The 13,469-nt window shown below is 39.3% G+C and overlaps 2 protein-coding genes across 2 annotated transcripts in view; one reads left to right on the top strand and one right to left on the bottom strand.

The window, feature by feature from the left end:
* Positions 1-8,064, bottom strand: part of LOC125232664 (uncharacterized protein K02A2.6-like) — a 32,014-nt gene extending 23,950 nt beyond the window's left edge. The window contains exon 1 of the mRNA XM_048138417.1: positions 7,902-8,064. Within this exon, the coding sequence (XP_047994374.1) occupies positions 7,902-8,064 (163 nt within the window). The remainder of the gene's footprint in view (positions 1-7,901) is intronic.
* Positions 8,065-8,067: 3 nt separating this feature from the next.
* LOC125232665 lies at positions 8,068-11,015 on the top strand. The gene is made up of 2 exons (XM_048138418.1): positions 8,068-9,391; positions 9,767-11,015. The coding sequence occupies exons 1-2, from the start codon at positions 8,076-8,078 to the stop codon at positions 11,013-11,015; spliced, it is 2,565 nt and encodes an 854-aa protein (XP_047994375.1). The 5' UTR covers positions 8,068-8,075.
* The last annotated feature ends 2,454 nt before the right edge of the window (positions 11,016-13,469 follow it).

Consider the following 13,469-nt stretch of genomic DNA (forward strand, 5'->3'; position numbering starts at 1 on the left):
CGTCTAGTAACCACGTAGTCCACCAGACTATACTCGCTCTGTCAGTGTTGCCCGCTAAAGTTTACTGACAGATGGCACTTTTCCTCACTAGTAACAATAGTTCCATAGTTTGTCAAAAAAAACAAACAACTTTCTCCGTGTTTTCACTTGTTTATCAAGTTTTAAAGTAATAATTATTCTATTTTTTCAAGTGGAAATATATTCGCATACATAACAATCAATGAGGTAAAACCCCCGTACAAAAATAAGTGATAATTTAACCGCAATTCCACGACTATTGAAGCCGGCAAAACAACTTAACCTATCAGTGAAATTCATCATTTACTGTGAAACGAAATATAACAAATCTAGTTAAAATGTGTAATGTGTTAGATATTCAGTAACTACCACATGTTGTGTAAGTGATTTGTGGAATAGTGTTAAGTGATATGTGGAAAGAAAATGGTCAATCACCATTTATTGTCTTCAAACCCGTTGAATGCTGTAAGGTTAGTAATCAATTTATAGTTACACTGTATATAAATAAGATGCGTATAATCAAAACTACTCAAACTTAATACAATGAGTTGAAACTACAACTTGAGTCCTTTTTCACTGCAACAAATTGTGACATTAAAACATGTCACTTGCAAAACAAAACAAATACACTCTTAAGTAAAAGAAAGACATGAACAAATGTAAACAAATGAAGCTAACAACATTCTAATGTGGCAAACAACCACAACATGGAATACAAATGCCCATCCTGATCACAAATAGCCCGTCCTGGTCACGGCACCAAATTGTAACAGTCAAAAGGTGACCTACCTACCCTATCCTATACTCTACCATAAGCACCCCATATATTTAACAACCCAAGAACCCATTAAGCTTAAGAACTACCCCTAAATTTAATACCAATTTATTTTGTTTGTTTTGTTCTGCATTTAAAAGGATTGGCCATAAGAAAAATAATAAAATGTGATCGTTTAGTAAAGGTAGGACGCCTAAGCTGTACGAAGTAACCACAAATCCTTTTCTCAAGTGTAGGAAGTTTCAACACACTAGATATTCCCCTAACATTTAGAAATTCTACCTCCTAGGTAATAATAGTTTCCGCTATTCTGATATTCCCTATAGATGAGTACCGATACATAATTTATTTTATAGAGCAATTACAACCAACATATTCTTTCAATTCTCATAGTCAAATATACACTTTGTGAAGTAGAAAGAAATAAAATACAATAATTAAGGTGAAAATTTCAATTTATTAGTCAAATTTTTAGGAATTTTATTTTTAAAGGTGTTTTATCCCCAACGCGTCCTAGTATGAATTACAATACATAGTCGGTAATACATACTAAGCTCTGACCATCAACGTAGAGCTATTTGCCAGTTCAATTCTTTCTTTGAATCGAATATGAAATTGGAATTCTATTTCAATTATTTCTATTTTATATTGAATCAGTGAACATACATCTTCAATATTGATACTATTCAAGATAATTTAAAGGAAAACACTGCAATTCAAGAATTCCAAGAACCCCTTGTTTTATTTTGTATTTAGGGCTTTATTTAGGCAAATACCCCTGGTTTGCGCATGAGGTAAGGTCGCCTATTCTGTCATCTAAAATGCCAGGCCTTGGATCCTTTCTTAGAATCATCTTTTCTGGAATGTGAACCTATCAACCGGTTCTCTTAAAAATTTTGAACTTTATAAACCATAGAACCCCAGACTCTCCTCCAACATATCGACAAATGAAAATTACAATCACTATATTTGAACAAGAAAATTCCATTTAATGGCCATCATTGTATGTGGTAAGCTCGTACGCATTGCTATACAAGACTTGCCTCAACTGTCACGTTACGCTTAGCTGATATACTCAAGCCTGGACCTCCTGCCCAAACAAGCATCATAACTTCAATGCCAAGTAGCGAGAGAAAAGACCTGAGTCTCTTTAATTTATCAAAAACAAATCCGAAATAAAAATATTTAATTCAAACTGGCATTCCCGACAGAACCTAGTCCCTAAGCTTCTCAAAACCCAGCTATCCCATATACTTCAGCAATTAAACCTCCAAAGATATAGTCCCCATTAGCAGCTCATTCTACAGATATAATAAATAATAAAAATATAATATCACAATATTATCAAGTATAAAGAAATAAAATAATCTTTTATTTCTGAAGAATAAATAAAATATAATTGGCTTCAGCATTTTCTGAAGTTGATTAAGAACCTTAGTTCATTTAAAAGCAAAAGCTTGTACAGAATAACCATATAATTAACACATAAAATATCATTTAGTTTGCTTCAGAACTCCTTGGACTTAAAGTAAGACCCTTGGATCTCAAACACAAAAGCATGTAGTTAAGCATTGTTTTTCTGAAGTTGTTTAGAACCTTAGTTCACTTAAAAGCAAAAGCTTGTATAAATAACCATATAATTAACATTGTAATAAGTTCTCATATAAAATAATTTAGTTTGCTTCAGCATTCATTGGAATTAATGGAAGACCCTTGGATCTCATACACAGAAAATATGCAGATAAGCATTGTAATAAAATTATAATATAATATGCTCCAGAATTTTCAGAGAATTATTTAAAATCTATAGATTATTCAAAGTGTATAATAAAAACCCTTAATAAATCAGTTATGTTTTTAAGTACCACAAAATAGTCATATAACAAAGCACAATAGAACATCATAATGAAATCACAAAGAAAAACAGTGATAAATATTAAAGAACTCACATGACTCCTTCTTATCTTTGGAGAGATCTCCCCGTGGCTGCCTCGACCCGCGACTCGTTCCTGAATGATCCCCCTGCGCCCCGTGTACTGGCTTATATAGCCCGCTCGGATGCCGGCCCCGCCCGAACCTGCCACGCTAGCGTCCCCCCGGAGCCCCGACGGCCCTGCTCGCTTGTATTACCATATATGGGCATCCGTCGCGCACCCTCCAGCGCCGACGCGCTCATCTCGATCGTGATTGGTTGCGCACCATCGCCTGACGCCAAGTCGAGTTTCGACCTGTTTCCTAGAACTTTTGCTACCGATGTTTTGAATGATGTTTCTATTTGGAATGAAAATAATATTATATTTATGCATGCATAGGTTTGTACGAAACGAGATTATCGGATCGTCACAATAACCTAACCACAAAATTAAAATTTTGAAAAATAAAACCCCGATTTTCATGAAACTTGGCTAAGAACACTCCCGACTACCTCAGCTTTCAGCCAAACTAAATCTAAATCGGTTTATCCGTTCAGGAGCTAAGATTCCACAGACACACACACACACACACACACACACACACACACACACACATACAGACAGACAGACAGACACGTCAAACTTATAACACCCCGTCGTTTTTGCGTCGGGGGTTAAAAATGAACCTAATTATTTACTTAAAAATTACAAAACCTAAAAAGTTGTAAAATTGCTTTGCAAAACTCAGCGTAAATAAATCCGCATCACTCCGCTTGAACTAATTTTCTTACTAATCAATTCTTCTTTACCTAATTAGCGACTGGAAGTTAGTGTGAAAAATTCGCAGGAAAAACTGACTTGAGATAACTTGGGAGACAGAAGAAAAATAACAGCGGTATCATTAAATTTATATTTTTCACATCACCATTTTGGAAAAGGTTCTTTTCGTCCCTGCTATTAGGGAGCAAAGTGATACTTTTCCGTTCAAGGACACATTTTGTAATTTTTTTTAAAGTTTGTATTTACGCGTTAATAATTTCACCACCCCCGTTTTTCCCGTCGGTGTCGTAGAAGTCGATTGTGGGACATAGGTTAAATTGTGGCGTAGGCGAGATGCTGGCAACCTGTCACTGCAATGTCACAATTTCGTTTTCTTTCAACCCCTTTTTACCAATAGTGTCACTAATACTTGAGTAGTTCATGTGCTCTGCCTATCCCTTCATATCCTACAGGCATGATTGTACGTATGCATGTGTGTATTATATATTTTCCTGAAAAGTGACGTGAATAATGGTATGTGTAACATGGAAGCAAAATTATTTTCATCTTGTTCCACCGCTAACACTTGAATCCCTCACGACGCTCAGGATTATATTTTAGAATTCCTCGCTACGCTCAGGATTTAATTGTAGAATCCTTAGCTTCGTGCAACATTCAATCTACGCCCTCGTCGTAAATATCTCATTTTACTCCCTGGATACATAATCTAATATAATTGTTTACTGGCCTTTAATGGTATCCCACTCCTGGGCTATGGCCTCTCCCCTTAATTCCTCCCTTAATTCTCCCCGAATTAGTGCCTCTTCCGGACAGTTAGTAAGGTAGGCACAGAATTTTTAGATAGAAGACACAAGTTCATCTATTTATATGGCGGCCGAGCGTGTCAGATTTTGTACTTGTTAATTGCCTGTGATTTTAAATGTCCCAAGCCCTTGAGTGTTAAAAAAAAAACCGTGACACAGTGGACCGACCTTCATTAAACATGGCTAAGAACACTCCCGACTAATACAGCTTTCAAACAGAAAAACCCGTTCCAAAGTTTCGATGCCACAGACAGACACTTCAAACTTATAACACCCCGTCGCTTTGAGTCGGTTTTAATTTTGCCCGTTTAAGTCGTTTCTTGCAAAAATCACGTCATCTAATACAGTTTATTATTAAAATGTAATGGCGTAACTTACATTGTTTCGAGACACAAGGGAGCCCCATGGATTATATTTTAATTATGTCGTAATACTTTGTGTACGTGCCATTGTAATAACATTTTGCCGTAGATGGGGATAAAACTGGGGAAAGAGAAACACACGTAGGACATTCTAATACTGTTAGCCCCTGGGAAGATAATGTGCAGTAAAACTCCTTATAAGTTGAATAAGAACGAAATATGAAATAAGCAGAAGTACCTGTAACGGGAATACCCAAAACCGCAATAAAGATATGTACCAATATTTTAAACCCGTACCTATTTTTGAAACCAGTACCTGTAACCATTTATCATGCTAAAGATGTGTACAACAGATCTTCAGTTCCCATTAAAAAAAAATCTTAAAGAAAATCATAAGTGGTATTTTTTTCGTTAGCTAATCTGTGTTCGCACTGAGATTTTAAAGCAAATATAAAAAAGGCTTCCAACGTAATTTCATTAAGATTTTATCAAGCGTTTTAAACGCTCTTTTACGATAGGAAAATATGTTTTTTACAACGCGCCACCGAGGAAATAAACCATCTTTAACTCTTATCAATATTTGGGAAGGAGGTACTTCTGTTTGATTAAATAAAACTGTTGTGCTAAAAACAGTTTACAGAGGTTTTTTTATTCCTATTTCGGGTTCAGGTCCCACGTTGGGCGCCAACACATCTTGGACAATCAAATATGAAAGAAGCACGTTCCTACACACAAAGCTCGCGTACCATGCTTGTATGAGTGAGATAAGATAGGTCGACTGAGATCGTTCTTGACAGGAGGTAACTGTGAGGTAACCGAGGGTGGCTTTGATTTTGTCAAACTAAAAGTTTATCCTAAAAATAACAGTTCTCCGTTTTGTAATGGGCCAAAATTGCTCACAAAATATTGCTTACCCAAGCACAAAATTCAAAATGTAGAATTATGAACGTTTCGAGGCTTTTAATACAGGGTCTCTAAGAATAAATATGTATTAATTTTATTAAACCTCGCATTGCAACCGATACTACATAAAACGTTAACACAAAAAATATTTTACATGAAAATCTCTAGTATACTACTTTTTAAGCGCTTTATTTGCTCAGTTGACAAATGGTCACAGCGCCAGATTAGCTCGTCGTGACAGCTTATTTCGCTTCGCTGAAGCTGAAAGCGGACGTCACTAAGAAGACATGCAGCTTTGAAATGCTTTATAAAGGCGGTTAACTTTTGTTCCGTATTTTTATGAGTACGCACAAGTATTACATTTTTTTTATGTCTTAATTTTAAATCGATTAAAACTTAGTCGAATAGCAGATTTCAAAACGGGACAAACCTAAAACAGAACGCTTTTATCAAAGCGAGCAACACTGAAGCTCAGTGTTACCACACACACTTCTTCTTAAAACCGACACCGCCGCTAGCTCGCTCCTCGGAAGCTTGAGCCTATAATTATTATAAAATACGCTGCAGCCACGAATCACAAGGAGATTTCTACGTGCCACACAGCCTGTGGACATATGTCTAAAATATCGAAGGATTGGGGGCCCCCCTGGAAGCTGGCATTCAGAACCACATCAGGTGAGTCCTATTATATTTGAAGTCTGCTAGATTTCTCACACATAATTAGTTTTCGAGCCGGATACCACTCTGGTATCTGGCATTTTATTAATTTTCTTGTGATATTTGTGCGAACTTGTAGTAAAATTTCCAATTTCTTTGTTCCGTAAGTTAGCGAGAATCTACCTCCACTTACAAATACAAATATCGAGTTTCCGATCGCGTCGGACGATATTTCTCAAAAATACCGATACGTATAGTTAGATCTCAACGAGACGATTCTAATTATATATAGTTTCATAGGGTTTTGAGCATTTTTTGCGAAATTACATTCGTTTATATTTCCGTCGAGCGGGCGGTAGGTGTGCGCGCGTCGAATCGCCCATTGCATACCTATTAGGTCTAATTAAAATATATTTTGTCGCAATTCCTTTCTTTCATTTTGTACAACGTACACTATATTGCATTTAGTATTTGCGTACTAAATTGTAATTTAAGGTTCTGATATAACGTATCAGAAAACCAAGTTAATCGGTGCTGTCACAATACAGTATCGAGTAAAACTGTCGCTCGTATTACGTACGGCACAGGGTTCAAATTTCTGTTGCTCGGGTTCTACCGACCGGAAATCTTATCTTTGTAATTTACTTACTTTCAATTTGCGACAAATTATATTATTACACATTTTACTAACTAACTAACTAACATTGTGCTAGTACCTAGCCATTTTAGAGATCTTAATACTTAACATAAACAACATATTTACAAGTTTAGTCATATTTTATTTCGTGACAACTTTATTATTTCTCACAGTACAATAATATTACCATGACCGCAATGGAGATTGAACAATTAACTTTCGAACGCGATTTAGCAATTAATAATATTCAAAAAATTGTAGACTGTTCAGATAATGTGGCCGAATTTCGAGTTCGAGTTAAAGAATTAGCGGCAATTAAAAAATCATTTTTCCAAGTTCAAACGAAAATTGAAAAGTTATCGGCAAAGAATGAGTCATTCAACCGCGATGATAATTTAGCTGTGAGAAATCAATTTGATTCCTTGTACTTTAAGGTTCAAGTTGCCTTAGATACGTTTAAAGAAGAGCGTAAACAAAGCCTTACGTCCGTCTGCGGCGGATTTAGTGGGGTGTCACATGCGAGTTGCTGCACTCAGCAATCTCAGCAATCACATATTCGTTTACCGCGCTTATCACTGCAAACATTCACAGGTGTTTTGACTGAATGGAATGCGTTTTATGATTTGTTTAAATCACTTGTTCATGAGAATACAACTTTATCAAATGTCGAACGTTTTAGGTATTTGTTATTGTTTTTAAAAGATGAACCGTATAATCTTATCAAGTCTATTCCTGTTACGGACGTGAATTATGAGAATGCCTTACAGGTCTTAATTTCGCGTTATGAAAATAAGCGAATTATTTCAACAAAACATTTCGATAATATTTTCGACTGTGAATCGGTAAATGAGAAAAATGTACAATTAAGTTTACGTAACTTAATGAATTGCTATCATGAAAACATAACGGCCTTGAAATCTTTAGGGCTGCCAGTTGACGACTGGAGTTTTGTACTTTTAAATATTTTGCTACGCAAAATTACACCTAATATTCGTAGACGTTTTGAATTATCATTAAAAACTTCAAATGACATTCCCAACGTGTCTGAATTACTCGATTTTCTCGATAAGGAATTAGCGGCATCCGAAGTGATGACCGCGTCCGCGCGTACGTCGAGTACCTCCGCGGGGCCCGCGTCGCGCGCGGCGCCGGCGCCCTCGCTCGCTGCCGCTGGCGGAGCGGCCGGCTCGGCCCGCCCCGGCGGCGGTGACGTCATCGCGCCATGCGATGGCGGGAAAACAAGCAATGTCGCTTGCTCGATCGCACTCTGACGTGCAATATAATGCGCCGCGAAATACTAATTCGTCGTTTGCGCGTAATTCACGTACTATGAGCGTACATGCTACTAGTGCAACGGATTATTTAAATAAATTTAAATGCGTATATTGTAAGGATAATTCACATCCTATATATAAATGTGAGAAGTTTAATTTGCTCACTTTAAATGAACGAAAACATTTCGTAGAACAAAATAAACTTTGTACCAATTGTTTATTTTCTGGCCACGAGCCTAATGACTGCAAGTCGCGCCATGCTTGCCGCGTTTGCGCTCAAAAGCACCACTCTTCATTACATGAAGACGTGCCTACTCCAAACGTCTTACTGACTACGGAGTCACCTTCTTCCCCTGAGTTACGCTCAGTAGCGGAAACCTCCACGCCCACTCCATTACATGGAGCTACGGGGCAACCTTCTGGTAAGAACTGTACAGTCTTACTCACGACTGCGCTTGTAAATTTACGACCCCTGAACCAGGGGCCTTACACGCCGCGGTCCGTTCGCGCCCTTGTGGATCAAGGAGCGCAGACCACGCTCATTTCTGAGTCGTGCGTCCAGCGTCTTGGCCTGCCACGGTACTCTGTGACTGGCACTACGCTCACCAGCATTGCTGGCGATGTTCATCCTCGTGGTTACGTGTTGTGCGAGGTTACACCCCACAACAAACCCGAACCTAAACTTCAAATCGAAGCTTTTATTCTACCGAGCCTTACACGCTACACTGCTAATATTCCTCAATCAATTGGGAATATCCAGAGGTTCGAACACCTCCAAAATCTTAATCTAGCGGACCCAGAACTGCGCTCAACGCGACCTGTTGAACTGATACTGGGTAATGATCATCTCGACAGCATACTGTTACGAGATAATATTATAGGTCCTCCGGGCACACCCGTAGCCATCAACACTGTTTTTGGTTATGTGATAGGTGGTAGAATTTCATATGACAGTATGAAATGCCTTAGTGTCAATTTGAGCACTTGTCAACTTGACACGAAACTGCAACGATTCTGGGAATTGGAATCCATACCAGATTACCCACATCTTACGAAAGATGAGTTGCGCTGTGAGTCGATTTTCGTCGAAACTCACACACGAGATGAAAATGGGAAATATACAGTTTCCCTACCTTTCAAGGAAAACGCTCCGCCTTTGGGCGATTCTCGTGCTATAGCTCTCTCACGTTTAACTAAACTAGAGGCACGCCTGTCTCGCGACCCTGCCTTACGTGAGAACTATAATAAATGTATCCAAGAATATTTAGACTTGGGACATATGGAACCAGTCAGCGACTTAGCGAGTCCTGGCACTCCTCCCTACTACCTGCCTCATCATATTATCGTTAAGTCTTCTACTACTACGAAATATCGTATCGTTTACGATGCGTCATGCAAGACTACGTCTGGTCGTTCTCTAAACGATAATCTCCTCACTGGTCAGAAATTACATCAAGACATTTCTGATATTCTTCTGAGGTATAGACTTCACAAAGTCGTTTTTACGGCTGATCTCAAAATGATGTATCGCTACATCGGTCTTTGTAAAGAACACCGAGACTTCCATCGGATTCTTTGGAGATTTTCTCCCCACGATCCTGTCAAGGAATATCGTATGTGCTCTGTCACATTCGGCGTTGCGTCCGCGCCTTTTCTGGCCTTACGCACACTTCGTCAATTAGCAATTGATGAAGCTGCTAACTTTCCACTTGCCTCGCAAGTACTTCTCAACGAAGTATTCGTTGATGACGTCGTTACTGGAGCTGATACGGTTGAAGATGCTCTCACTCTTCAGCATCAGCTGACCTCCATTTGTAAAGCAGGGACGTTCGAACTCCGCAAATGGACCAGTAATAGTTCCGAGTTTCTGTCGCATCTAAACGATGATGCTTCCAATCATGATGATGCTCTTATTTTGTCAGCACTTGACACTGACACTTCGGTCAAGGTCTTAGGGCTTAAATGGAACCCTAAATCTGATACTTTTACCTACCAAACGGATAAAGTAGCTAACGGCTCACGCAAATGTACGAAACGTATAATGTTAGCGGAAATCGCTAAGATTTACGATCCTCTCGGGTTTCTCAGTCCAGTGACTGTTTTCGTAAAGCATTTAATCCAACTTCTATGGGCATCAGGCTCAGGATGGGATGCTGTTCCTCCACAGAATATCAGCGACTTGTGGTTTCGGTTCATCGACGAACTGCCGTTATTACAAGACATCGCGTTACCTCGTCATGTGCTTCCCAGCACACATCAAGTGTCACTTCATGGCTTTTCAGACGCATCTGAAAAGGCATATGCTGCCTGCGTCTACATTCGTGTTGTCGATCCAAACGGTGCTATTAGCACACACCTACTCATAGGTAAAACTAAAGTTGCGCCTCTGAAACGCCTAACAATACCTCGATTAGAGCTATGCGGAGCTCATCTCTTATCAAAATTGATAAAAAAGGTCCTCACTGCTTACAGCAGTAGAATATCGTTCGACCAAGTCTACGCTTGGTCCGATTCCACTATAACTCTTGCCTGGCTGCGTTCGTCTCCAGACAAATGGCGGACATACGTGTCTAACCGCATAGCGGAGACAACAAGCAACGTGCCTGCCTCACAGTGGCACCACGTTCAGTCCGCAGATAACCCCGCAGACCCCGCGTCTCGTGGTGTTCTCCCATCTCAGTTGAACCATCAATTATGGTTCACGGGACCTGCTTGGCTCAGCAAAGATGAGTCTGAGTGGCCTAAGACTAACGTCATATGCCACACCGACGAAGAACGTCGCAAGCATGTTCTTCTCACTCAAATCAATGAACCTAATAGCTTAGAGTTCATTGAGCGATTTCATCGCTTCCAAGGTTACTACGCGTCACTGCTTATGTATTACGATTCATAAACAAATGTCGTAAAAATGAGAATCCTACGACTAAACATGTAACTGTTCCTGAGACGAAACAAGCTCTCAGTCGAATAATATCACTTGTCCAAAGTGATTCCTTTCCTGAAGACATCTCTCGTCTCAAAGACGACGACCGATGTACCAAACGTCTTCAAAAACTGAAGCCTTTCTTGGACGATGCCGGACTCCTCAGGGTCGGCGGTAGAATAAATCGGGCTAATGTACCGTATGATGCCAAACATCAGATTCTGCTTCCTAAGAAACATCATTTTACAAATCTGCTTATAGATTTCTATCATAAAACACAGTTACATGTGGGACCTCAAACTTTGCAGTTTGCCCTCGCACAGACCTACTGGATCCTGTGTGCTCGCGATGCAGTACGTATGCGTACGCGACGCTGTATATCATGTATTCGCGCTCGACCTGTTGCGCCACAGCCGTCAATGGCTCAATTGCCTAGTACTAGGGTTCGATCACTTCGTCCCTTCTTAAATACATCAGTTGATTTCGCGGGACACTTCTTCCTTAAATCAAGTAAACTTCGCAACGCGAAAATTTTCAAATCATACGTGTGTGTATTCGTTTGCCAATCGACGAAGGCAACCCATTTGGAGCTAGTCCCTGATTTATCAACCGAATCCTTTCTAAACGCATTGCGTAGGTTCATATCCCGACGCGGGCATTGTAAAACTATTCGTTCCGATTGCGGACGGAACTTCGTAGGTTGTGACAGGTATCTATCTGAACTCTATACGTTTCTACGAAACGAGTCCAATCAGACTACTATAAATAACCAGCTGACTAACATGCAAATCACCTGGCAATTTAACCCTCCGTATGCGTCGCACTTTGCCGGCCTCGTCGAACGAGCCGTAGGTAGTCTGAAACGACACTTACATCGTGTCATAGGCACACTGAAACTTACACAGGACGAATTTAACACTCTACTTTGTCAAATTGAAGCCGTCTTGAACTCAAGACCCCTGTGTCAACTTAGTAATGATCCCACTGATCCATTACCCCTTACTCCTGGACATTTCCTCATCGGGGAACCATTAACGTCTTTACCTGAATTTGACTTGTCTAACGACAATCCAAACCGCCTCGCGAGATGGCAGGTTATTCAACAAGCCGTTCAACATTTCTGGAAACGCTGGAGCGTAGAATATTTACACCAGCTACAACCAAGAGGTAAATGGTTCCACGACAATACTAACACATCCCTCCGAGAGGGTTCTGTAGTCGTGTTGATAGATAACACACTACCACCATTGCAATGGCGTCTCGCGCGCGTGCATCAATTGCATCCCGGCGCCGACGGTATTACCAGAGTCGTAACTGTACGCATCGGTAATACTCTTACTAAGCGACCTGTCGTTAAGGTCTGCCCTTTGCCTGTTGAATAGGCATTACTTAGGTAGAGCATTACATGTTTTAGCCCTAAGTTAGCATAGTTTTTTCTAGTTTTTAGATAAAATAACGCATTATTTTATGGTCGGCGGTATATGTTCCGTATTTTTATGAGTACGCACAAGTATTACATTTTTTTTATGTCTTAATTTTAAATCGATTAAAACTTAGTCGAATAGCAGATTTCAAAACGGGACAAACCTAAAACAGAACGCTTTTATCAAAGCGAGCAACACTGAAGCTCAGTGTTACCACACACACTTCTTCTTAAAACCGACACCGCCGCTAGCTCGCTCCTCGGAAGCTTGAGCCTATAATTATTATAAAATACGCTGCAGCCACGAATCACAAGGAGATTTCTACGTGCCACACAGCCTGTGGACATATGTCTAAAATATCGAAGGATTGGGGGCCCCCCTGGAAGCTGGCATTCAGAACCACATCAGGTGAGTCCTATTATATTTGAAGTCTGCTAGATTTCTCACACACACATCCTAAAATTATGATATACCCCTGATAGCTAGCAATTCTTTTTTTTCATACACTCAAAGAAATAGGTACGGGCTGAAAAACAGCGCTGTGCAGTCACGAGACTCGCGGCACAAGCTGAGTCTCGAGCCTATTGTCGCACCTAGTATTTAACTGTTGGTAGTTACTTAGTTATTTTAGTCCTCAAAGTTGTGATCATAGCTAATATATAATATAGACATGATTGTACTGTATCATAGCGTAGCTTACTCTTAGTTGCATGATAGAAATAAATACTTAAGTAATTGTACCTTAAAATTATTTGCGACAATAAATGCCTTTTTATTTTTATTTTTTATATAATGTTTTATGACATTGTGAGTATTACTTGTGGATGTGACTCGGTTTTCAGCTTATTAAATACTTATTTAAAATTTTTGGAGGTCTCTGAAATCGCTAAAATACCTAATTTAGAAGAAATTACATATAGGAATTTTTGGGGCAAATCATTTTATTTCATCAACAACAGCAATTAATTATATTTCAGGCATTTTTTTTATATTTATAATT

Source organism: Leguminivora glycinivorella, chromosome 13, assembly GCF_023078275.1.
Source record: "Leguminivora glycinivorella isolate SPB_JAAS2020 chromosome 13, LegGlyc_1.1, whole genome shotgun sequence".
Lineage (NCBI taxonomy): Eukaryota > Metazoa > Arthropoda > Insecta > Lepidoptera > Tortricidae > Leguminivora > Leguminivora glycinivorella.